Here is a 24,645-nt window from a genome sequence, read left to right as displayed (position 1 = left end):
ACTAATACATTGGAAATTTTTCTTTTTCTTGACAGGCAACTGAGATGTTGGTTCATAATGCCCAGAATCTCATGCAGTCTGTGAAGGAAACTGTGAGAGAAGCTGAAGCAGCATCTATTAAGATAAGAACAGATGCTGGATTCACTCTTCGCTGGGTCAGAAAGACCCCATGGTATCAGTAAACACTTGGCACATAAGTATTGTTTTCTGTAACATAAGATGCCTTTTTTTTGGAAACAGAAGAGATGTATTCACAGCAAAAGGTGCTGTATACATGAGCTTAAGATTACCTTATGCTAATGCCCCATTCTAAGGGTATGAATTATAAGAGAATGCATTTCAAATGTCTTCGGAATGCATTTGATATCAAACACCTCAAAATTGCTTCCAATAGTAGACAGTTCTTATCCTTTTTTTTTTTCGCTTTTGAAGATTCTTTTCATGAATTCTGTACTCCCAGAAGCACATTTCATTTATGCACTGTATATTCCAGTAGTTTCCATGTGATGATATAAAACATGGACCTCACTTCAAGCTTGTGTTGAGAGTCTAGGACACTATTGGTGACTTGGCAGTTTTTCTGTATCAATGATTATCCCTAAAACATTCAACTTTTCAACAGGATTTTAGCTGGCTGTTCTTAAATCATGCAGAAATGATGGAAGGTGTGGGGGTTTTAGTTAAAAGGGCGGGCAGCGGAATGGTTGTAAATTGACAATTTGAAATTCCATGTCTGAAATGATATTTTTTTGCTTTTGATTTTTGCCTGGCAACAGTATTTTAACAAAAACTGGAGCTGTCTTTGTCACCCTCGTCACCCTGTAGTAGGTAGGCATTCCAGAACTTGTACTGTACTGAAATGCTTTGGAGTGGATGTTAGTGGCACACTGCTGACAGCTTGAGCCTTACAGCTGGAGACCTTAAATCTCAGAACTCTTTCCTTCTTGCTCAATTCAGTAATGTATTGAGCTGAAAAATCCTGGCTCTCTTAAGCTAGCTGCATGTCCAGGACCAGGAAATGCCACATGCTGTCTCCTTCCTTTTGAAAACCAAATGAGCACATGCAATTATTCTTTTTTTCCTCTTCCCTCCATCTAACGTTATTCCAGCCACTCAAGGTGGAAATTAAAAGATAAAGATATTCAATTAAAAAAGACCTTTTGCTTCACTGCCCTTGTTTCCAACAAAGCATAAGCTTTTTGAAACCCAAGCACTGCAGGACATGAAACCCTTTTTAGGTAGCCTGATGGCTACCAGAAAACGGTGGTTCCTAATGCTAAACATACTAGGGTATTTTTACTGTTTTTGATATTTGGAGGCTCAAAATCTTTGTTCAAGTTCTAGTAATAGTGAATTGGATGAAGTGTTACTGTATCTTTAAAGAAAAACAAAACCAAACAAAACCACAACAATAAAAACCCACAAAATCCCCCCACTCTGTTACTAAAATAGACTTGGGATGCTTTTATCCTTCCATAACTGAACATGCCTTCACATATATATATACACACACACACACACACACACACACACACACACATTCAATTGCTCCATAGTCTCTTTTGGCATTTGACAGAAAGCAGAATTATGTTTTAGAATGAGTCTCTGCACATTTGCAAGAAACATTTGCAGACTCCTGCGATCAGCACTGACCTCATGATGCCCTCTTAATTTGCTGAAAATTGTTGGATGATCAAACCACCTTTAATAGAAGGGCTCTTGTGGAAAAACTGCGTAGTCTTAACAGCTCAAAGAGACACACAATACAGTCGGCTGTCCTTTACCTGTCTGCAACAGTTATTCTACAGTTGGACTTTCTCCCCTCCACCCCCCCTTCACTGCACTGTTACCTAAAAAGGGAAGTTAAACTGTTTATAATACATCTGCCTCAAACTGACCTTAGCAAGAGAAAGCACGCGTTTGTCTTTAATTCACTCCTTGTGTCTGGGTGTTATGAAATACGTGGTACTTGGGATCTTTCCTTGGTATTCTCGTCCTGCAATTCCCTGCAACAGGAAGAGGAAGGAAAGGGTGCCAGAGCCTTAACCTGAATGTCTTGCATTTGGTTGGTTTATACCAGATCTTTAACATAATTGTAATGTAGTAATTTCTATTTAATAGTAAATAACACTGAATGGGTAGGGGTTATTTTTAAGGGATTTACTAAATAGTCTTCCTGTATTACTTTTCAATGCTCCTCACATTTTCTCCTCCCCTCCCATTCAGGCTTCTCTGTGAGATTTTTTTTTTTAGCATCACTGTTTAGTTGCTTGACTGATATTAATGCAATATTACTAATGCCTTTAATACATAATTGTTTATGCCAAAGATCACTTTTTGTTTATTGGGGAATGTTTGCAGGAAAGTTATGAGTCATGGTTGCCTTTGATATTCTTCCAGAATGTTTGCTATAAGTTCTTGAACTGTTTTGTAGAAGCTAAGAGACTTGTCCACCTTATGCAATTACTGCTGTTTTGAACACTATTAGTCTTCAGACCTGAAATGCAGCAAAAATTTGAAAAAGACCATGAATGTCACTTAGAAATGTTTTACCACTATAAAACTTTGTTTATAAACCAAAATGTATTGTATAGTCTAATGTTTTCAACCTTCCTTTGGTTCTGTTAAAACAATAAAAACACATTTGTACAAATGTCAGCTTGTGAGTATTAATGAAAACGGAGCAATGGGTAACACTGTAACAAGAGCAGCAAAAAGCTAAAGCAGCAAAAATATAAAGCAAAAGAACAGTTGTTTCTACCTATTCTGAACAGAAAAAAGTGCAAAGTTCCTCAAACAGGCGAAGATTAAAACAAGTTGTTTCTGTCTTTTGTGCCCATAAAACTAGTAATTAAAGAACTTACTGGAAGCCGTGGTCCAGTGGGAGAAAACGGGAGTTTTTCCAGAAGCCTGATGGTCATCTGTTCTAGTAGCACTGAACAAGGTTCTGAAAACTTGAAATGGGATTTGCCTGATCCTGTCAGTAAGGGAAGAACTGCTGCTCTGGCCAACACCTCATTAATCTGAATTTTACGTCACAAATTGAACGCAAGAGCGATTAGTGTAGAATTACTGTACTGTTTCCTTCACTCCTTCACAGTAAGAACCTCTTACAAACACTTTTTCTCGCTAAAAATTTCTACCAGCACACATAATGTTCTGACTTCGTGGAACCAACGTTTATTGGTGCTGTAGGACCAAACATTGTCCCACAGTGCTGGAAGGCATCTGGGATTTTGTAGTAATAGGTAAAATTCAGATTTCGTACTGTTCACACAGTTCTTTCTGTATCTGAGGGAGGATGAGAACCTGAGACACAGTCACCTTTGTCAGCACTCCCAGAGCTGGACACCTAGAGAAGGGGAGATCAAAAGTTGGCAGTACCAATTCCTCAATAAGGACATCCTCTGATTTCTTAAGCTGTACTATTCATAGCGGTGCTGGCGCAATTTTTTTTTAACAGGGAGAATACGAGCACAGATTCTGTGTTCTGCAGATTCTGCAGTTGAGTTTCCTGTGTTTGGAGAAATGGCAGGAGCCAGCACACCTACAGCAAAAGGGATAAGCCTCCACAACAAACACCATTTCCCTGACAGAAACCATCTTCATGCTCAGGGTGGTTTCCTACCAGGTGAGCGTAATTCTCGTTGACAGCGACTTCTGGTGGTGTGCTGTGAAGTATGGATCAAAGCTTTTCCAGAGACAGCAGCTTTGTGCATGCTTCCCTGGTGCCTGATTTGCAGAAGGGTGGCAAGGCTTGTTCTGTGACATGCTGAAGGGAATTCAGGTGCTAAGGCTAGCCAGTTTTGATGTTACATTATGTCCTGTATCAGTAATGGTGCCAGTTCTGAAAGGAGATCTTGCAGGATTTCCAGGCTGATAGTGCAGAGAGTGGCTCTAGCTACTTAGACTTAAGCCTGGGACGTTACCAGTTACGTATCTACTGTAATTTCAGAAATTCAAAATAAAATGGTTGTCTGTGGCCAAGTTTACCCTAGTGATACCGCCAAAGTTAGCAATAGAGAATACATGCTCGTTTCTTTTCTTACTGGCTTGCTGCCAGTGTTCAGAATGGTTCCCCCTCCTTTTTTCAGACTGGATCATTTTTTGTCCCAGTATTTGAAATTTTGACTACTGAATGACTTTAGTTCCTATTCTTCATCCGAAGCAAAGTTAGCACCTATTAATCAATTTGTAAGCCAAATAGGTTAGGGAAACAAAGATTCTCCGGTGTCCCACCCTTCCTCAATTCTGAACTTGGGTTTCCCAGCCTACTATGTACTGACCAAATGTATGGTTTGAAACCTGACAGGTACTGTGGAGCACGTATCGGTTTATAGAGATAACAAGTTTATGCTGGTGTATAAGGAAAAGTTTAGTCAGCTTTGTATCATCACTGTTGTCTTTGAAATGTCATAATCTAAACATTAATTGTTCTCCATTTAAAAATAAAAAATATGAAAGGGAGCTTACCTGCCATGCTCCTAAATGCCCTTTCTAAACTTTAAGTAGCTGCACAGTGATCCAAGTTCATTAAAGATGTAGCAAACAGTCATCGTTTAATTGTATATCAGCTGTCTCCTGCTTAAGAGCATCACAAATAGTTTACAATAGCACAAACATTTCACAAGAGAAGATGTATTTGCAGTAGAGTTCCCTTTATTTCATAACATTAAAGCACACAACCATTAAATACACTTGACACTTCTATTGTGCTATCTAAAAAGCTACGCTCCAATGTACACATGGCACAAATCTGGTGGCATCCACTTCGAACAAGTGGAATACCTAAATCAAAGCAAAGGCTTCACATAAAAAATAGATCTTACTCTCTGCAACTGTATTCTTAAAAAAAAAATGATGGCGACGATGAGATTGAATGGAAAGAAAGTGGATTACTGAAGCAACAATCACCTCTCAGATTTAATGCAGAATGTTATTTTTATCAGCCCATCTGCAGATGGCACAAATGAAAGCTGATTAAGGCAAATGCTTCTTAAGAAAGGCGATTTCTTGTAAACAACAAGGAAATTATTTTTTTCTTATCAGAAGCTCTTTCTCAGGAGTGACACTTGCTATGTCCCAGGCCCCTGTGGGACCCCTGCTCCTCTTACTGCTGCTATTTCTGAAGGGATTATGTGATGCTTTGTGGAATGCCAGCTTGCCGCTGGCTGTGAGAATAGCTGAGTTTTCTTTGCAGGCGGCTGCAGCAGCAAAACGTGCCACCACAGGACTTTTCCAGTGGCCTGTCTGGCCTTCACAATGTGCTTGGCCTCTGGGCTTTGGTATCTGACTGGCAGTGTAGTGTTTGTGACGTTTTGTGGATCACCTATATCAAACTACTCAGCAGCACAACAACTCGGTAAAAAAAGAGTGAAGGTGTATTAGAAAAAAAGTACCTTATTTTAAAGCCATATTAAGAAAAACTAAGCTATGCTTTCATTTTAAGAGCTGCTGTGCACAAATGCTTTGATCCCAAACTAATCAGTGTCTATTAATTAATTGGCACCTAATTAATAGCAACATAAGTCACTAAGCAGTCAAGTTTCTTTCAAGGGGAATTTCCTCTTGGAAGTAGAGCATCTTCTCATGTCCTGACTTGGAATTTTCCTGCTTTTGTAATATATTTGACACCTTTAAAAGGCTTGTATTTTTCTCCATACATGTCTAGGCGATTCACTTTCAGTCCTGAAAAAGACAAAAACGAATACAAAGTTAAAAGTAGAATGCTAGAAATCATGTCAGTCTGTTTAAAAGTCCTGCTTTCTTGAAGCATGTTAAGATCGGTTAGGAAGCTGATTTCCCTCCTTTCACAAGTTCATCCGGTTTGAAACAGCAGAAGAGGCCATTCTTGTCACCTTCTCATAGCTGCCCTGGCAGGGCAACAACTTTTTTCTGTCCTACTCAGTGAGCCAACACCCTCCTTCCAAGGGATGAACTATTGAACAAATGAGTCTATCTTCCACAGCTCCCGTACACTGCACTCGTTTTCAATAATGTAGGTGAAGCAAAGGACAAGTTTTAGAATTCTTTTCACTCTAAATTGTAACTGCAAGGACCAGCAATCCCTCTGCTATTAATTGAGGAACACCAGTAGCTATTAATTACCTAACAGTTTCAGGTTGTCCCCTGCTTTCTCACAGGTCCATTAGCTCTGGCATCCAGCCATTCGATCCACTATGTTCTGCTAGATTTAACCTAGTGGGTTGCAAGTCTAAGAGGAAACTGCAGGATTCTGTTGTTACACAAGGACTAACCATTACTCACTCAGCAAAGCAGCCTAGGAAGCAAAAGGACCATAGCCTGGTACCTACCCAGAAAGGTACTACATGTAGTACCTAATTCTCAACTACTGCCTTCAGTCATCCTCCTCCTTTCCAAATGTGAGTCTTTGCTCTGTAAGGGTCTTAATCCTGCAAAGCTTGCTTGCAGGATTATTTTACATGTGGTCAACTTGCATGATTTCAGTGTTTGCAGACTGAGGCCTTGTTTGCTTTAAATTTACTTTTGCACTTACCCTATAGACTTTATTCTGATTTTACTTGCAGATTGTTTTGAAGATGAAAAACTAACCAGCTCCAGAAGGAAAGAATAAGAAGGACATTCTTTAAAATTAATGACCACTAGAAAGGGCTTTAGTGATACAAGGCTAAAGCAAGTCAAGAGCAGCATGCTAAATCATCATCCATCACTTCACTAAAAGGATAAATTTGCAAGTTTAATGCACAAGTCAACAAAGAAAAATCCATTCTTCTGTCCACTTGTCACAGTCTTTCTTAAGCAAAACAATTGGGAATTCACAGTTCTCAGCAAGGGAGTCTTCCAGCAAGGGTAACTGTCAGGTTTGGGTAAACCAGGCTTTACCTTTTTGGACCAAGCTGACTTCAGATCAGCATCTCCAATTAAAAGATTAACAGTTTCCCACTTAATTTCCTCCTGCTACTCATTCCATCAGTACCAATTTCATGTGACACCCACCCACTCACCTGAAATTGCAAGCTGTTGTATCTTAAACTGGATGTTTAAACTTGGATTCTCCTCTGGCTTGGGGGCTCCAGACTGCAGGTTCACTATGCCCTTCAGGTTTGGTAGCTTTTGAGGGGTAATTTTGCCAACGTCCCATGTTAACACCTTGTCAGGAAAGAGACAATAGTAGCAGCAGCTTTCTAGAAAACAACCTATGAGGTCAAGTTCATGTCAAGCTTTTAGTTTGCAGGCTGGGTACAGAAAGTAGCCTGGTAGCCCTGAGAATTATCCCACTGGCCGGGAGATGGCACGGTTAGGGCTCCTGCAGGTATGGTGTCTTCTCTTTCCCGGCATTTCTTTTGTCCTGTCAGCGTTCCTTAGTTGGTCTGAGCACTTACTACGTCTTGTTCCCTTAGTAATGGTGATTGTTCCTGTTGTCAGACTGGGTTGGCTAGATCCATGAAGCAAGGAGAGTAACCAGCACAAGGGTCGTAGGAACTTAAAACACGAGAATGAGGAGGACAAGGAGCAAGGAACTTGGCAAAGGGGGATGTTTAAGTTAGAGTAATTTTCCTAAGGGTCACTTGTTTCCCATTGATTCTTACACTTTAAAAAAGATACATGGAACCAAGTTGGCCCTTTACTCACCCACAAGAGGGTTTTTTTTTTTGTTCTTATCATAAACTGAAAATTGTCGATAAATGCAGAAAACCCTCAGTTCTCCCTACTTCTACAAACTTTCGCAGTTACAATCCACCTAGTTATCCCAACTCTTGATAAAAGCACAATATAATTTATTTCTGCAGAGAGGAAAGGAGACTTCAAGTGGTTTTGTTGGTGTTTTTGTTTTTAAACGATCAAGATCTGTTCTTTTTGAAACAAAATGTTACTTGGAGAGCTTTCACTTACAATTCAAATCAATTGCTGACTGAGATACTCCAAGGGCAGCAGAAAGCTCAGAGCATGGTGTTCAAGCCAGCAGAATGGTTTGGCTCAGACTGCATTTCAGCAAAATGGTTCCTCGGTACTAAAAAGCTTTAGGAGCTTTAGGAAATTTAAGTCTCAAACCCCAGCTCAGAGGCAAGAAAGCAGGACTCCCAAGATACAGTTTTTCAGACCCTTTGTTCTCCTTCCTGTGTGTCTTCAAGCAGATCTTTTCGACGAGGTTTCTTCTCCTGATCCCTGTTTTTCTGGCTACCTATTTTCAAGTCTACTGCAGGTAAGTATGTTTCAAAGAACATAAATTGCAAAATATACCATAGCTGAAACCACCAGCAAAATACTGTTGCATCCACTAAAGAAAAATATTAGGGGGATGAAGGAGCAGGGGAAAAGAGAGGAAGGAAAGGGAGAGGGGAAGGGAAGGGAAAGGAGACTGGTAAAACCAGTAATCACAACTGGTGTGTATCTAAATTTGAAAAAGTAAATTTTAAAGAGAAGATTTTAATTCATAAACATACGCTGAAGGGAAAGTTTTCTGCTAAGTGTGGAACACTGCTCCAGTGCTCCGCAATATGCATGACTTGTTCTAATGTCGTCTTAGATATTTATATAAAACAAAAACTTAAGACTTACTTTAGTAACTGGGTCAAACGTATAGCTGCCTTGTGTAGCAGTGAGGTTCATATTAAGTACGGCCTTTGGCATGTGAACTGTCATGACAACTCCTTCTACCGTTTTCCCCATATTCTGTTTTGGTCCAATGGTAACATCAAATCTTCCTGAAGAACTATTTTCCTTGAAACTGATCACGTGTTTCACATATACAGGAATTGCCACTAAGCTGAAAAGAGAAGACAGTAGCTGAACGCATCCTGGCTACTTCTCTGCTCGAGAAAATAAAGCTCTTTCTCATAAATAGTTCTTGTGTTTCTGGCAGGTATTCAAGTTAGAACCAGTTTTTTTCAAAAGTGAAAAGTGATACTCAGCTCTTCAACATCATTGCTGAAGTGATTTTATTAGCAGAGAAATCACAGGAAAAGAAGATTTTCTTCCAAATCACTTGTCCTAATCTCTTTCCCTCCGTTTATTTTTTTTAAAGTAATCTCACTGAGCCAATTCTCAGAACAGCCACCAGTCAAATCAGACTTAGTTTGCAAGTATCTGCAGTTTACACTTTTTTGCTTTATTCTTTTTGTGAAGATCAGAGTCCTCTATGTATACAGAGACTTAGCCACAAGCACCTAGCAGCAACAATGATTACCAGGAATTAATAGCCCTATATTAGTGTCATGTGTGGTTTATCCCACTGAAAAATGATTGCTGAGTATCAGCAGCTCACTGAAAAACTGTTTTCTTGTTTTAGTGCGGACAGAGCAACAGATGAGACAAAATCTGAGACCATGCATTTTAGCAACAAGGCAAATTCCCCCCGTAACAAGGAGAAATCTGCAGTTACTCAGATGGAAAGCAGTAGATGGTAATCTGAAGACCAGCGTGTCTAAAGGGAAACGTACTTCTGTGAACTGACACGGTAGGAGATCAATCTGAAATTCCCATCAGGAGGAATAAAGGAAAGGACTCTCTCAGACTCCCAGCGTTTGAACCGAATACATGGATGGAAGCTGACGTCATCCAGCAGCCGTGGGTTCTGTAAGTAGCGGCAAAGTGCTAAGTGAAATCTCATCAAGTATCAACAGTTTGAACTAGCTACTGAACTCTACCCAATTCCTATTTCTTAGACTCCAAGTATCATGCCTAGCCATTACCTGAGACACGTTACTGAGCTAGATGGATTTCTGATCTGACCTGGTACAGCAGTTCCTGTTAGTGTATTTTTATGTACAGACAAAAGCCATTCTGGCTACTGAGCAATGCAGCAACTTCTACAATATAATGCAAAACTTACTGGTTTTCATATGTGTAACACATGAATTAGTGATTGCGCTCTTAAAATTCTTTAAATCTGATCATTAAGAAAAATAAATCCTGAGCAATTAAAATTCCCAAATATATGCTAAATTTACCATGAAAGACAGAGAAAGATCTGGCATTCCTGAGAGCTTAATACACGAATCAATAACACCTTGGATTTCTGCAAAGACTGTGGAACCTGCAGGGGAAAAAAAAAAAAAGACACTTGACTTAACATTATTATCAAGGGCCTAACAAACGTTGTGAAGTGCAGCTAGAGGGCACAGATGACATTTGCACAACACTCAAGAACACGGCAAGCACAGATAGGAAATGTCATTCCAGTTACCTGTGGCCTGGGCAGCTTGCTAAAATGCATGAGCCAGAGCAAACAGCTTGTCCCAAATCAGCTAATTATACTTGTGCCAGCTGTCACACAGGACTTGTACTGGATGTGCTTGAACTGGTTGCCAGCAATGAGCAAATAAGAATTTCAGAATATGCAAGCTCTGAATCTTCCTGTCTTTCATGCCTGTCCCCTGTCTCCAGGAAACTAGCAAGTTTTGTAGTGGTGCAGGGAAGTTGAAGCACATCGAAACAACAGCCAGCATCAAAACACAGAAAGTTTGTGCTATGAAGCTCCAGGTAGCCTTGGCTTTCACAAGCATGGCTTGTTTAACAGTGGGATTACATACTCATCTTGATGTTAAATAAATCTATAGCAAAAAAAACCAAAACCAAAACCCCAAAGCAAGAATACCAAGCATCTTACCCAGGAAAGGCTCAATTCCTTAAATGCCCTATAAGGACAGAAAGGCATGAGCAGGACTCTGGACTAATTAGCTCTACAAGCAAATGTTATTTTAGAAGATATGTAGAAACTATTGCTGATTTAGTCAAGGGGAAGGAGAAACTGTGGGTTAATACTTTGCCTGAAAAGAAGGGATCCTGTTTCAGATGAAAGCAGTTAACCATATCCCTATGAAACAAGATAACATCTCTATTCTAGGGGAGCAACCTTATCTACTTCTTAGTCCTAGTGAAGGTTAGGAAGAAAGTTCTTGCATTACTAGTCCCCAAGGGATTGGAGCAGAAAAGAGTAGCTATGACTGCTGCAGTGAATCCTCAACCAGAAATTTAAACTCTCAGTGGACACTGACTGGGCTTGAAATACATACAAAAATACAAATATGGTCTTGATTATAACTCCTCAGACTAAGCACTCATACTACTCTTGGGAATCCTATTGAGCTAGGAGAGTAACACAGCCGTCAGGGTGTTCTGACTGTGACTGCCCCCTTCTTTTAGTTTTAAGATGGCGAGAGTAAGAGCTGCACAATAGCTATTTATGACTATCCAGTTCAATGGTGGCCAAAGCCTTTGTGGAATTGGTGTATGGAACCAAAACAACATTGACTATTGCTGCAACAGCAGCACTGAACGAAGAAATCAGAGATTTGCTCCCTGCCTGATACCACCACAAAATGGTGTCATGCAGTCTTCAGCTTTAGTAACTGATGGCCCCAATAAATGAACAAAACAGCAGGCTCCTGTCCACAGCATAGCAGTTTTCTTTGTGGATCAGTTTTTTCTACTTCGTGGCACTAGCAACATTGACACGAAAGTTATCAGATTCCTCCTCAGAGTTAAATCTCAGCTTAAAGATTTTTGTATTTGAAGATACCACATTTCATTTACAGAAAAGAAACGACTATTATTATGCTTCATAATATCTGGCTCCAGTTTATATATAAGAAAAACAATACTGTCCAGATATTTTGCACCAAGTTTTGTCTTGCTATCAGAAGAAAACTAATGAAAGCTTTTGTCTTGCTCATTTGAGGGCCTACAAGGACTACAGTAAATTGCTGGCAGAAACAATGGAAGATAATTTTCTCATCACATTTAAAACTTCCACTGTTTTTTTCCATTTGTATCTCTTAAGAGGTAATCAATATACAAAGAGAAAACATCTAAGTACAGAATATTTCTTGTGGATGTTCTTGAAGCAGCCTAGAGATACTGCTATTTTAAGATGAACTGAAGAAATACACTTGGGCACATAATTTTAAATTGTATATTTCTATTGTAAATTGTATATTTCTATTTAAGATATAGATTCATGTATATAAAACACAGGCAAAAAGGTGTTGGACTGTATTCTCTCTGAACATCAGCAGATTTACATCAGTAAATGTAAACACATTCAACAAACAAAAATGAGTTTGCAAGGCATCTTACCTGATTTGTCTATAATCGCATCAATTTCTTCAATGACATCAAAATAGGCTTCGTTGTTTGTGTATTTTACCCCTGCCCTGCGCCAAGGAATGTTGGACAACTGTCCGGTGGGAAGCGTGTCACCCACATTACTACTGCCTTAAAAATGAAAAGGAACTCAAAATCAGTAATTAATTACAAGAGGAATGTTTCAACTGCCAAAATTAAGAATCAAAGCAAGATTTGCCCCCAAGAACTGCAGACTAGAACCTAGACCACTAAAATTTCATTCATTAGGTGATGTGAATACACTTTAAGGATGTGTCCAGACTTACGGTTTTCAGACTATACTTGTAACAGCAAAATACAAGGCTCAAGTCAGCAGGAGGTTTGAGTAGGAGTAGATGTGGGGCTAGATCTGTGAAGGATTTAATCATTACAATTCAAGACATTACAACTCCTTGTGAGGGCCTTAAGCACTCTTCCCCCTTCTCCTGAGAGTTTTAGCTGTCTGACTTCAGGGCTGATTTACTGATAAGAGTTGTTATGAAGAAAGACCTGGAGAAGCCTTAGGGAGGGCTCCAACCCCCTTTGCTTGGGAGCTGTTGTTAGGCTGAGGCTCTCACCCTTGGTACCCATCTGAGCTACCCTGCAGCAACATGACAGCCACGTTTACACCTGACCATGTGCCAAATTGATCCAGACCCTGGCCCATAGACTTGACTTTCTCACTTGACCTGTGTCATCACGATGGACTCTCCTGGCAATCGCTGAGCCGTAGATGACCCTGTTATCATCTGATCCCGATCCTGGCCTTGCTGTCACCCTTGGCTCCTGGTTCTTAATACCACCCAGTGTGAGAAAAGGGCTTCCTGAGCCACCTAGTTACAAAGTAAACTGATGATTCTTGAAAAAGAAAAAAAAAAATCTTATCACTTCTGGGGCTTAGGTGACTGATCTTGGAATCCCAGTATACTGGAAACAACTCCCTCTGCCAGAAGAAGGTCTCAGGACAGGGCCACGGCTCACGCTTGCTTGTGCCCTTTAGTGCAATGAATGTGGTAGTGTGTCCTGCCACGTGAGACAGCTTCACTGAGAGGCTGGCAGCCAGGTTATCATTTCTACACAACCTGCTGGGTAGCCCTCTCCTAGCAGGCAGAAAACAGGAGTTTTCATTCTTTTGAGCTAGTAAAATAACTCACACAGAAAAACACCTCCCAAAGTCCACCCTGGTGCTGTAACGCATGAGGGAGGACTTGCAACCATTTCCTCACTCCCACTGCATCTCTGAAGGGGAGCAGTTGCCGTGTCCGTGCCTCGTGTCCCTCAGCAGCCTTGCAGGGTGCAGCAGTGCTACGCAGGCTGGGCTGCCAGGCCAGGCAGGCGGGAGAGCCCTCAGGCTGCCGTTTCCCACCCGCTCAGCAGGCTGCCCTGGGCAAGCGCTTTAGGCTCCTAGGGAATTCTAATAAGGCTTTAGATAAAACAAGAGGATTTGATGCGGCAACCCTTGGCTTCAGGAGTCTTAATTCCCCTTATAGTGGTGCAGTAGTCCCTTAACGTCATGGATATTTTTCATAAGTATAACTACCACCATCCAAAACCGTATTAAAAAAAAAAAACACAACCAAAACCCAAAACCAGGAAATTAAAACTGCTAAGATTTATACTCAAAGATTAAACCACGTGTGCTACCTTAAAGACCAGCTCCTCCAAGCACTACCTCTGTGTGGCCTGCAGCCCACCTACTACCCTTCTCTAACACAATGTACAAGCGAACATCTCACATGTATCTGACCCCATCTGACATCTCATGGCCTACCTCCCTTGCACCCGCTTGCCAGACAAGCAGATTCCACCACCTCAGCTGACAGACATTTGGCTCTGTCAGTGCAAGACATACCCATTTACAACAGCCTGAAAGCAGCTCCGAACTTGATGGATGTTGACGGTGGTAGGGGCGGGAAGGAGGCTAAGGACAGGCTATTTGTTTCCCTTCATGCAATCTGTTCCCAGCCAGCAAAGACTTATTAGGTATCTGTAATATACCTTTCCATAATGATTTCTTACAAAATGCACAACCTTCTCCAATGCCCCTCAGTTATTCAAGGCTTGGGGCTAGCTCTGTACCAATCCCAGAGCACCTGTCTCCAGTATGTGCTGTCTGTACTGGGAACTGCTATTCCTGAGGGACTTCAGCAGCTGTGGCTGGACCAGACAGTGCCGCTGGGGATATCAAAGGGGCCAGGCATAAACTGCAAATAAGGAGGAAGTTGCTTTTATTCAATTCTTAATTGTGAGAAGTGGCAGGACAGTGGCCTCACCTTACAGATTCACACCGATATGATATTATTTTTTAGCTATGAAGCATGATGAAGCTTTGTTTTTAAGCTGCCAGTCACTGCTGAAAATTAATTATTTTCATACCTGTGATAGAGTTGACAACGGAGCGCAAAATTGTGGGAGGCTTAATCAGCTCCTTCAATATGTTAGATTCTGTTGCCAGTGGAAAGCCATTGTCTAACATTTCTTCTAGAAGTTCATACACAATAACTACATTGTCCTTAATTGCAGTCTCAGAACATTCGCCGAAATAATCCTAAACAAATCAGAGATTACAAAGGAGAGGATTTTTATTCCTGTTAAAATGCTTTGCAAAAGTTTGTTTGGTTTTTTGCTTACAGAAACCCTCCAATATATCAAGGAATTTTAGTGCCTCAACTGACTAGCTACTTCTATAGTCTGATTGCATCGTATGTTAAGGTTACATTTACCACCTAATTAGAAATAAAGACAGCGTGAACAGTGAAATTAAGGTAGTCTGGTTTACTAGTATATATGTCCCAAAGGTTCTTCCACTTGTGAACTTTAACACATCTTCAGTTAGAAGACTCTTGTAAAGTAAGGAGACTATCTTTTAGCAATGCCCAATCTTCACAGAGGTTCCTTTATTTACAATATCTGTGAAATAAATAGGTTGAAAACCGACTGATGCTTCGCATCTCCTTCCTCCCTACAGAGTGCTTCATGACTGCATGCTCCTTCTTGTTCATCTATAAAAGATGAACAGTACAAAAGCTTACAGAAAAAAGACAGCATTTACAAAGTGGGATTTGGGGTTTAGTGCATATGCACTGGTATCTATCAATCAAATTAATACACCAAATATACCTTCTTTTCCTTTGTACTCTATAAACCAGTGCTTGACTTAAAAATTGCAAAGGAAAAAGTCACTGATAGGAGGGTTTATTACCTTTCTTTAAAAGAAGTTTATACAAAAATTCCCTTGGAATTATTTAAATTTTAAAATTATTTAATGGTGACAGACCTGGAAAGTATCTGCTACTCGGTGTAGAAATTCAATTACAAAGAGTGGTGGCACTTCTGTCTGTATGACAGACACAAAGAAGATTTTATCCCGATAGATGCTGATGAGGTAGTGATGTGGCGTTGAGATGACAGGAGGCACATTCTCAACATCGATTGCTTTCTCCTGAGCTTCAAAGAAATAATCACACACAGATTGGCTCACAACGCTCTTCCAGTGCTTCTCCAAGAATATATCACCAGAACAGTTTATAAGAAACAGGCTGTGGATCATTTTCTGTTGGAAACACATTCAAAGAAGTTAAAATAAACAAAAGGATATGACGATTGACATTATTTCTTCTCCCAGATTCTCTTTCTTACAACAGTTATTCTTTATTAACAGGCACTGTGAATTTAAGAAAAAGATTTGCTTTGCTGCTTTTATTTAAATTGCATTTTCTTTATTTAGAGGAATGTTCCACCACAAAATATTTCACAGTGGATTAAGTCACTAACATATATCACAATGTAAGCAAGAAGCTAGCACCCTTGATTTCCACTTTCATCCCTATTTGGTATTTGTAATTTATTTCTTAAAGAAAAGCGGACTCTCATGAGTTTGGCAACACGTAAGGGTAACTTACACATAAAGTTTCCTATGACAGAGGAGTTTGAGTAACATTTACACACATAACTAAGAATTGCATCCTAAAGATATAGCTCTTTAGGTTGTCAGCTTTCAGCTATTGAACTAGAAAAGTGTTTTTTATTTGCTGGCTGATTAGTCTTTTACTTATGATCTATGCCAAGCTGCACTTGGATAAAGGGTTGGAATTCATTAAAAGTACACAAAACCAGGAGTTTAAATCTGGTTTAATGAATAAAATTGCCTCAAATGTGCTTGACGCACATGAAATATGTTTACATAAGGTGTTTTACACTTAAAAACTAACTCACTCATGAAAAAGGGGTGTATGAACTGCGGATAAGGAATGTAACTTTTTTCTTTTACCTTTAAAGATTTACAAATAACATGCCTCAGCCACTGACCCTGCATTTTATTCATGGGACAAGAAGCTCATCTGCCTTTTTTTAAAGCTAATTCCCTTTCTCAACTTTCATGGAGATAATAAGTGAACTAAGTTGTTGATTCAAATGAAGTGAATAAACCATTTTCTCCACATCTACAAAACAGACAAATGCTATCAGACTTCAGTTTATCTCTTTAACCTTTACATCAGACATGTAATGCTTTGGCTGACCTGCAGCATAACCGTCTGACAAAAATAAGGTCCAAGTTTAAACTCAGGCTTAGAAAACAAAACAAACAAACAAATTGTAACCCAAGCACTGGCTTCTCACGGTGAAGTTAACCTGGTACTTATACCCCGCACAAATTCATTCTGTAGTTGAAGAAGCTGCCCTTGCCACTGGCTATTCATCTCTTTTGCCTTCCAGGTATTGATTTGAGCAGGTCTGTGGCTCTGCAATTACCTGTATCAGGAAACTGATCCAGCCATAAATTGACCTAGAAAAAGGCGTTTCTGGTCAGATCAGCTTCCTGATGCAAGTTATTACACTGCCAGAGAGTGTTACAGCTGGCGCAGAGGTGGTGGTGGAAATGGGCAGATGATAGCAATGGAGATATCCTGAACTGAAGTTTATTTAGCCTTTGGAGGAATTAAAACATGACTGGAAAGAGACCAAACAGTTACTGGGCATCCACACCTTGAAACAGGAAGACCACCATCAACTCTGCACATCCAAAAGGAGCCAAACACATCTACCAAAAACCTATCATAGTTTTCATTAATCTTAGGATGTTTGGCCAGGATCATGCCATAAAATGCAGATAAAATTGGCTCCTTCGTTAATATTAACTCTGGCACACAAATGTGAAGATGGCACAGATGCATCTAGATGTAAATGGCCCAGTCGCACAGAGATATTAAGGAGTCTAAAAACTGTAAGATTAAGCCTTGTTCCAAAATACTGGAATAAGCACTTAGCTCCATCGAGAGTGAGCTCTTGTTGCTGTGTCTGAATCTAAACTGCCCAGAGTACTAGGCTGACCTCCCAACACACTTGTAACGCTAAAAAACGATCTGGCCCTGCAGATCTTGACAAAACAAAAGTAAGTCTTCCAAAGCTCACCAGAGAAGGTGAAAAAGGACTACTAAAGAAGGTAGTTAGCGTGCTATTTCCCTCCACCTAAGTCAGCAGATGTGGGAAGGGAGCCAAGATCCAGCTTTTCAAATTCTAAACTCCAGCTGCTCCTTCACATGCATGACAGCAATGTGCTCATCTTCACTGGGGCCTTGCCAGGTCTTAGATACCTCCTGCTAAGAGCACACTGTCTTTGGTGGTAGACACAAAAAGACCAAGAGTCAAAATGTGGACAGAAAAATCCAGCTAAGCCAATACTGCACATAAGAGGAAGTTCTTTTGGAAACTGTGATTGCCAATTTGCTTAAGAGTAGGAAAAGAAACAAAGCTACCAAGTGTTACTGCGTGTTTCTACTGTATCTCTCCCGGACCAAATTAATCTCTAATTTAGTTTATTAAAAAAACAGACAATTTTAACACTGTGAGCACAGCATTCTTATAAAAGAGCCTTGACACAATTGCTTTAATCCAGTTTAACTAAACACGTCCTGAATTTAGCCAGTGCTGAACATTAAAACCTTCCAAAATCTCCTGGATAGTCACACAACGGTGGCAAGTATAATCAACCACTGAATGTCAGTATTGTTCAACACCAAGGCAGCCCAAACATATGAAGGTGATCAGCTATAAAGCTTAGAATAGTTCTCTGTACATTTTAATGTGGATACAATAGCATATCTGTTAACAAATATAAAACCCAATTCCTAGTAAATGCACACAAGGCTGCATAGGAGAGTTTCAGTACAAGCAGCACTGGTAAGACTCCACTTCCAGAGGACTTGATCTACAGCCTACTGTGGAGAAGCTGTGCTGGACTGCAGGCAGCTTCAGACGATACTCTGACAAAGTATATCAGATACGTGTGACAGAGTGTTTTCAAGCCCTAGCAGTTGTCCTGCTGTCCTAATCTGTTCATACAGATTCTGTTGATCAGAAATGATTGCATTTGTCACGATATACTTTTAACAAGCAGTGCAGCAGGCCAACATAATCGCTACCTAAATACAGCAACTTCATTCTGCTGCGCCCGCAGCCAGCTCCTGGTGCACGAAATAGCTGTGTTAGCAGGGCCTCTTCTTCTGCCTAAGTTCCACTTAGGATATTAGACCACGACTTGATATGCAGTTGAGGGACGGCACGGGTAGCCAGAAAGGGCGGTAGCATTGGACCGCTGCCCGTTTACTCATCTGCCCCAAGCTGCCTAGGTACCAGCTGTGTTCATACCAGTGTTTGTGTGGCCTCGTGGTGAACTGCAGTAGCAAACTGATCCAGGGGACGATGCTTGGCAGTTCATAGCTTTACAGTATCTGTGGAAACTGGGCAGTAAAATCCCACCTAGCTGCCTACCTTGTCTTCTGAGTAGGAAGATAGGAATTATGGGATTTCCCACGATACATAATTATTTTGCTTCAAGCATGAGTTCCCTTCAAAACCCCTCACACACTCCTTTCCTCCTTCACAATTTTCAGCGGTACACTAATTTGCTGCTAATTTGAACTGCTTTAGAAAATCGAAGCTTTCTCCTTGCAGCTTAAGTACAGAGCAGGCAGACCCACGGGCACAAACCCTGCCCTATCAGTCAATGGGCAGCTCAGTCTGGACGCTTCCCTCTGCCAGTGCTGACTATAGTAAAGAAGCTCTTACAGCAGTGGGGACATCAGTCTATTATACGCAAGACTAAGTAATTTGATTTATCCCACACACTGTCAAACAATTGGCACCAGCCAATTAAAGATGGATTTCATGTTGGATACGTTACACCTGGTACTACTACAAAAATACCTTAGGTAAGCTATTATTTAACAAAAATTACTTACAGTGCTCCCAATACTGAAGATTTCCCTGCTACTCTATTTTTTGAGTGCCAGATTTCATTTCAGATGCGTAGACATCCCTGAATTCATTTCTCAGTACCCTACCTTCTTCTATCTTATCAGAACATTAGATTTGCAAAGAAAAAAAGATTAAAAAATGCTGAACATAAGAAATCAATCTAGTAATAGTAAGATTCCTCACACCAGTAGGTCAAGTTAATACTTGTGGCCAAACAGCAAAGCATGTTAAGAGCGGCAACACTTTGAGGGTAAAGGTCTTGAATCAAAGTTCGTAAGTTTAAAAAAAGAGTAGCAAAAGCACACAACCAAAATGGAAGAATCATGAGAGTACCTGTGCAGCAGTGTACACATACACCACTTTGAGATGGCAGCACAAAACCACTCTATGTAAAATACTGAAGGTGTGCTTCTAGGACTATTTCAAAAGGACATGCCTCCCATCTCTCTGCTTTTAGGCCTACCTAAGAAGCAGACTGAAGATGTATGAAGATTATTATTTGCATCTTCAGCAAGCCATTCAAGCTCATTTTTAGCAGGCTGACAGCCTTCCATACTACTGCCTGACTGAAAGGCACTGCAGCAACAAGCATCCCAGCAGAGGTTTTGCAACTTCTTCTCACAGACTTCCCATCCTTGCTCTGACACACGAAACTCCGCGTGATTCTTTGTAGTCATTTCCATCCTAACAGAATTTGAAGTCCTCATAGAAGAACTAAATATTTTAACTAAGGCGCTTTCAATACGCTGCTTCCAAGTCTGTATCTTTCCTTTTGACTAAATCTGGATTTTGCAATGTTACTGTTTTTTCAATCTCTTGGCAGAGGAACATCTGGACTGAAGTCACAGCAGGCTCACAAGACAAAAGTGGAGCTCATTGGCAAGAGGGAGAGGCTGCGAGCATGGGAAAAAGACTGATTGCACGTGCTCGTCCTTAACTACAATTAAGTACTCTAAAATGTAATTAATGCAGAAATACTGTTACCAGCTGCTTTTCCATAACACTCAGCTGAGTTACAGTCAAAGCTCTGAAAACCAGGAGGCGAGGAATTTATCACTGACCTCTGCAATGCCCTTTAGAGCTAGTAATAATTACTGAAAATGGCTCAAAATGGGACCATCACTGGGAAAAAGTATTCCACAGCTTCCATGTTCCCTGCATTTGGCGTAGCTGCTCTGAAGGGTGGAAGGATTAGTGGGGATGGGCTGTCTGAGCCTCTGTTATGTATCTGTGGAAATGAACTTTTAGTGACAAGCGAATGGAAAGTAATCAAATGCTTAAAGTAATCTGGAGAAACAAATAAGCTAAGATAGACAGTTCTATTTCTATTTTAAAGCTACTATTTTTGTCACAACCAGCTGGCTGGTAGTTTAGCTTTTTCCTATAAATTCAAGATGTGTCACAAATGTGCCACAGATGTGGCAAAACTAAACAATCTTTGCTCCCCACCCCCCAACTCCATTCACTGGCTCTTAAAACAGCAAACCTAATGAAGAGAAGTCCTATTAAATAGTTGAACGACATTTTCAAGACAGCCAATATGGCAGCTCTGAACATATGTATAACTGGCTGGACCAACCCTGACACAACATTAGAAGTTGTGAATCAAACTGATACACCTGGAAGTCTCAGATCTTACTAAAATGTGAATGTTCTGTAATTTCACAGTTTTTGTAAGGCTCCCATCATTGTTAGCACATCTTACTGCTGCTGCTCAAGTGTCATTAATCTTTTTACTTATATGATAATCTTTTTACTTATAAGATGCCCACAGCTTAGGTATCTGCACATTAAAGTAAAAACATTTTTGCAACCCTTCTTAAGAACTGCCTGGTGTCCCTCTCTGTTAGTCAAGCAAAATTCCCATAATCAAATCAACTCTAACTTAACACCATGAAGTGCTTGTGTCTGTACAACTACTCAGATGCATATTTTACCAGCAAGATCATCCCTATTAAAGACTAAACACTTTGCTTCCCAGATGCTCAGTATACATTTATTTATCTTTACTCTCATTTAAAACACTGTTAGTAACTTTCTGGAATTGTTTTGAAAAGGAAGTAGTCCTTTGAGAATACTCTGAAGTTGTCTTAAATCAGTGTTTGGTATCCATAACAAAATTTCCAACTTCCTCCATGCTTTTACCAATAACAATCACAGCCTGCATAAGAATTTGTGCAGCATTTCATCTACTGACTGATGAGCTTTCCAATAATACATTTGCATGGCGCCTCTGTTCAATTTAGTTCCAGTATAAATCTTCTACTTGCTGGCAAGATAGTTCCATCTTTTGCCAACAGAACAATATTAGATCCTGAATAATCGAACAATATTAGATCCTGAATAACTGCAGTTCCCTTTGGGATCTGCAAGAACAGAAAGCTTCACTGTAAAAGCCGAAAAAGCAAATTTCTTAGGAAAAAAACCCACCAAAACAATTAAAAATTCAGTGCTAAAACTACATTTTTACATGAAAAGGAGGACCAAATGGACACAGGTAAGGTGAATATCTTGTCACGCCTTTACTGTCAATGGGATTTTCAGGAACAGACTGATAATTAGGCTCATATTCCAGCCAAACCATGAAGAACTCTGAACGGCCAAGGCAGCAGGATTCCATCAAAGCATATAAAAGCCTCGTCTCAGTAGTTCTTTGGAAAGATGTTTTCCATCATGCTCTCCCAATTCACTGCTCCAGTAAGTCTGACAGGCCGGAGCGACAGTGCTACCAGCTTTATACTGCTCTTTTTCACAGGCTCTATTTTAAGAGGCATTCGAGGTTCCAGAAAGGACAAACACAGCGCCAAAGAGCCATGCACTACTGAAATACTAGATCAGAGCCAACAAGTATCACTGGAACCCTGCTGTAAATGACAGCTCTTACTAATGTGTGTGCACTCCGCCACAACTAGGGCAAATGCAGGTGGTAGAAAGAAGGCATATAACCATTTTTACCTCCCTTCTCTTCCATGAGAAGAGAGCAGAGCAGCAGTCTTTAATTCTTCCATCTTATATGAATAAATAGGCTCCCAAATACTAAGTCTTAAAGAATCTTCTAAGAAGTCCCCATTAAAAAGCAGTCTCTCATGCATTATGTTGAATAAGCATAGAAAAGATTTCACTTATTTTCTGTGTATTAGCTAAGTTTTGAAAACTATATGGGAAGCTGTAAGTTGGGGGAAAATAAAAGCATGGGAAAATGGAAGCAAGAGGAAGGAACTTAACATTTTAAAAAGGTTTAATTTGGTTTCTTCCCATTATTACAGCCATGAAGTACAGCTGCCACTTGTCATCTGCTGTTCAGACCTCTCTACCTCGAGGACTTCAATTTCTCTTTCACGAATCCTCATGACAAGGTTTCTATTTAAGATTTTTAATGCAGAACTGCTTGTAAGCAGAGCTTTGTCTGAAAGAGTAACTGGGACTTAGCTGGTGCATAGCTATTTTGCACAAAAGGAAATTTCATTTCTGGACAAGGACAGCAAAATTAAGCACTAGAGGGCGTGGAGTGGTCTTAGTGTTTAATTTGCCATCTGCAAGGAATTTTCAGGTATGTGCACACAGACAGGAAAGAATCTGCTTATGCCATTTTTTTTTTTTTTAAAACCAGGTTTGCTTACGTTTTTGAGTTAGCACCCAACACGCCACAGATTAAATCCTAGACATTTACAGTGAAATACCATTCAGATGTTTTTTTTTAATAAATGAGAAGCTATGTAAAATTCAAACCTTCTGGGAACTGCCAGCTGAATCAGTCTCATGGCTGGCATAGTCAGTTCTTTTGTAAAACATTGCTTCCATCATTTTACCTCTTGCATGAGTAATTTAATTTGCTTGTGCTTTTCTTGCAAAATACCTTTTCCTCTCCCATACTGCAGTCTGCCTTCTATGACCACGAATTTTCATTACTCAAGTATGATTTTTGCCTGGTTGTTTATACAATAGCTACATTTAATGGTGAAGCTATTCCTCCAGTCTGATCAACATCTAGTGGGTACAAGTCATTCATCATACTGAAAAGATGGTACTACTTCAAAGCAGATTAGCAATGAAATAAAAGAAAAGAAGCAACAGCCTCCACTCAATTACCGTTAGGTACTGAACAGGGCAGAAGCGATGTGCAATGCACAGTGGCGGATGATAATGGATTAATTTCCAGCACATATCACGCAAATCTGCACTCACAGAGCCCCTTGCTAATTAAGCAAGTACAGCATGACCAGAACTACCATGTTTGCAGCAATGCTGCCGAAAAAAGATTCAGGTGACCTGGGTGCTACCCCTCCTGCTGCCCCTCCCGGTGTGGCTTTGCTGCAGGTTTTGCATATAGCCTTGACTGGCAGTTCCTGCATCATCCCTCCCGCAGGCCCTGTGCCATCTCCCCTAAAAACGAAATTAAATTACCTCCCTGCGTGCAATGCCTCCTTCTCATCACTGCTTATCGTTCTAGAGTAACCTACGTGGATGCCCCTGGGACTGGGATGCTGATCCGAGGAGGACCCTGGGCAGAAGGCGGGCCAGCCGCTTCCTCGCCCGGCCTCACGCCGAGACCCCGCACACCCGCAGCTCTGACAGGCGCCGGCCGGGCCTTCGCTCCAGCACAAGCCGTGCTGTTCTGCACACGCACCAGAGCCCAGGAAAACAGGTTTTTTATTCAAACACGGAAATGATTTTGTATGTAAATAGAACTGAACAAAGGAAACGGACGCAGGTAGAACGGGAAGTCTCGGATTCACGGGGCAGTCTCCCGCTACCACCGCTGACAGGCACGTCACCCCTGTCCGACTCCAGCCACCCCGAACTGCCGCCGGCTGCGTATGAGGCCGGGCACAGGCGGCTCCCGCCGGGCAGGGGTCCCGCGGCTGCCGCCGAGGCGAGGCCCGCCCCGCCGCGACGGCCGCCGCTTCCCCCGAACACGGAAACCAACGCCCCCCGGTGAGGCCTCCGTCGGCGGCCCGGCCCCGGCCCCGGCCCCGGCCCCGGCCCCGGCCCCGGCCCCACGTACCTCCCCCGGCCCGGTGCGGCCCGCTCGCCCCGGCCCGGCCCGGCCCGGCCCGTCCCGTCCCGCTCCCGGGGCAACGGCCAAGATGGCGGCGAGGCCCGGCAGCGCGCGGGGCCGCCCCCCGGCGGAGGCGCAGGCGGCCGGGGCGCTGCCTGCGCTGAGCGGCGAATAACGGGCGCCCCCCCCTCCAGCCCCGCCGACCCCGCTGCCGCGGCCAGCCGCCCACCGGCGCCCCTCGGCCTCGGCGGTGGACAGGGGACGGGGGCTGCCTCCAGGCACTAAAATCACCCGGGCGGGCG

General features: G+C 41.4%; 2 protein-coding genes across 3 annotated transcripts in view; one reads left to right on the top strand and one right to left on the bottom strand.

Annotated features, from left to right (window-relative positions):
* Window positions 1-2,658, top strand: part of VCL (vinculin) — a 63,747-nt gene extending 61,089 nt beyond the window's left edge. For both annotated transcript variants that reach the window (XM_075155347.1, XM_075155346.1), the window contains one exon: window positions 36-2,658. In XM_075155347.1, coding sequence (XP_075011448.1) covers window positions 36-182 — 147 coding nt within the window. In that variant the 3' untranslated portion in view covers window positions 183-2,658. The remainder of the gene's footprint in view (window positions 1-35) is intronic.
* AP3M1 (adaptor related protein complex 3 subunit mu 1) lies at window positions 434-24,463 on the bottom strand. Its single transcript, XM_075155348.1, has 9 exons — window positions 24,350-24,463; window positions 15,365-15,640; window positions 14,464-14,635; window positions 12,061-12,198; window positions 9,933-10,018; window positions 9,423-9,556; window positions 8,542-8,749; window positions 6,987-7,131; window positions 434-5,688 (listed from the first exon to the last, which is right to left on the bottom strand). The coding sequence occupies exons 2-9, from the start codon at window positions 15,635-15,637 to the stop codon at window positions 5,588-5,590; spliced, it is 1,257 nt and encodes a 418-aa protein (XP_075011449.1). The 5' UTR covers window positions 15,638-15,640; window positions 24,350-24,463; the 3' UTR covers window positions 434-5,587.
* Window positions 24,464-24,645: the final 182 nt, after the last annotated feature.

This window comes from Calonectris borealis, chromosome 7, assembly GCF_964195595.1.
Source record: "Calonectris borealis chromosome 7, bCalBor7.hap1.2, whole genome shotgun sequence".
Lineage (NCBI taxonomy): Eukaryota > Metazoa > Chordata > Aves > Procellariiformes > Procellariidae > Calonectris > Calonectris borealis.
Note: the sequence above shows the minus strand (reverse complement) of the source record. Positions and strands in the feature narration are given on the sequence as shown.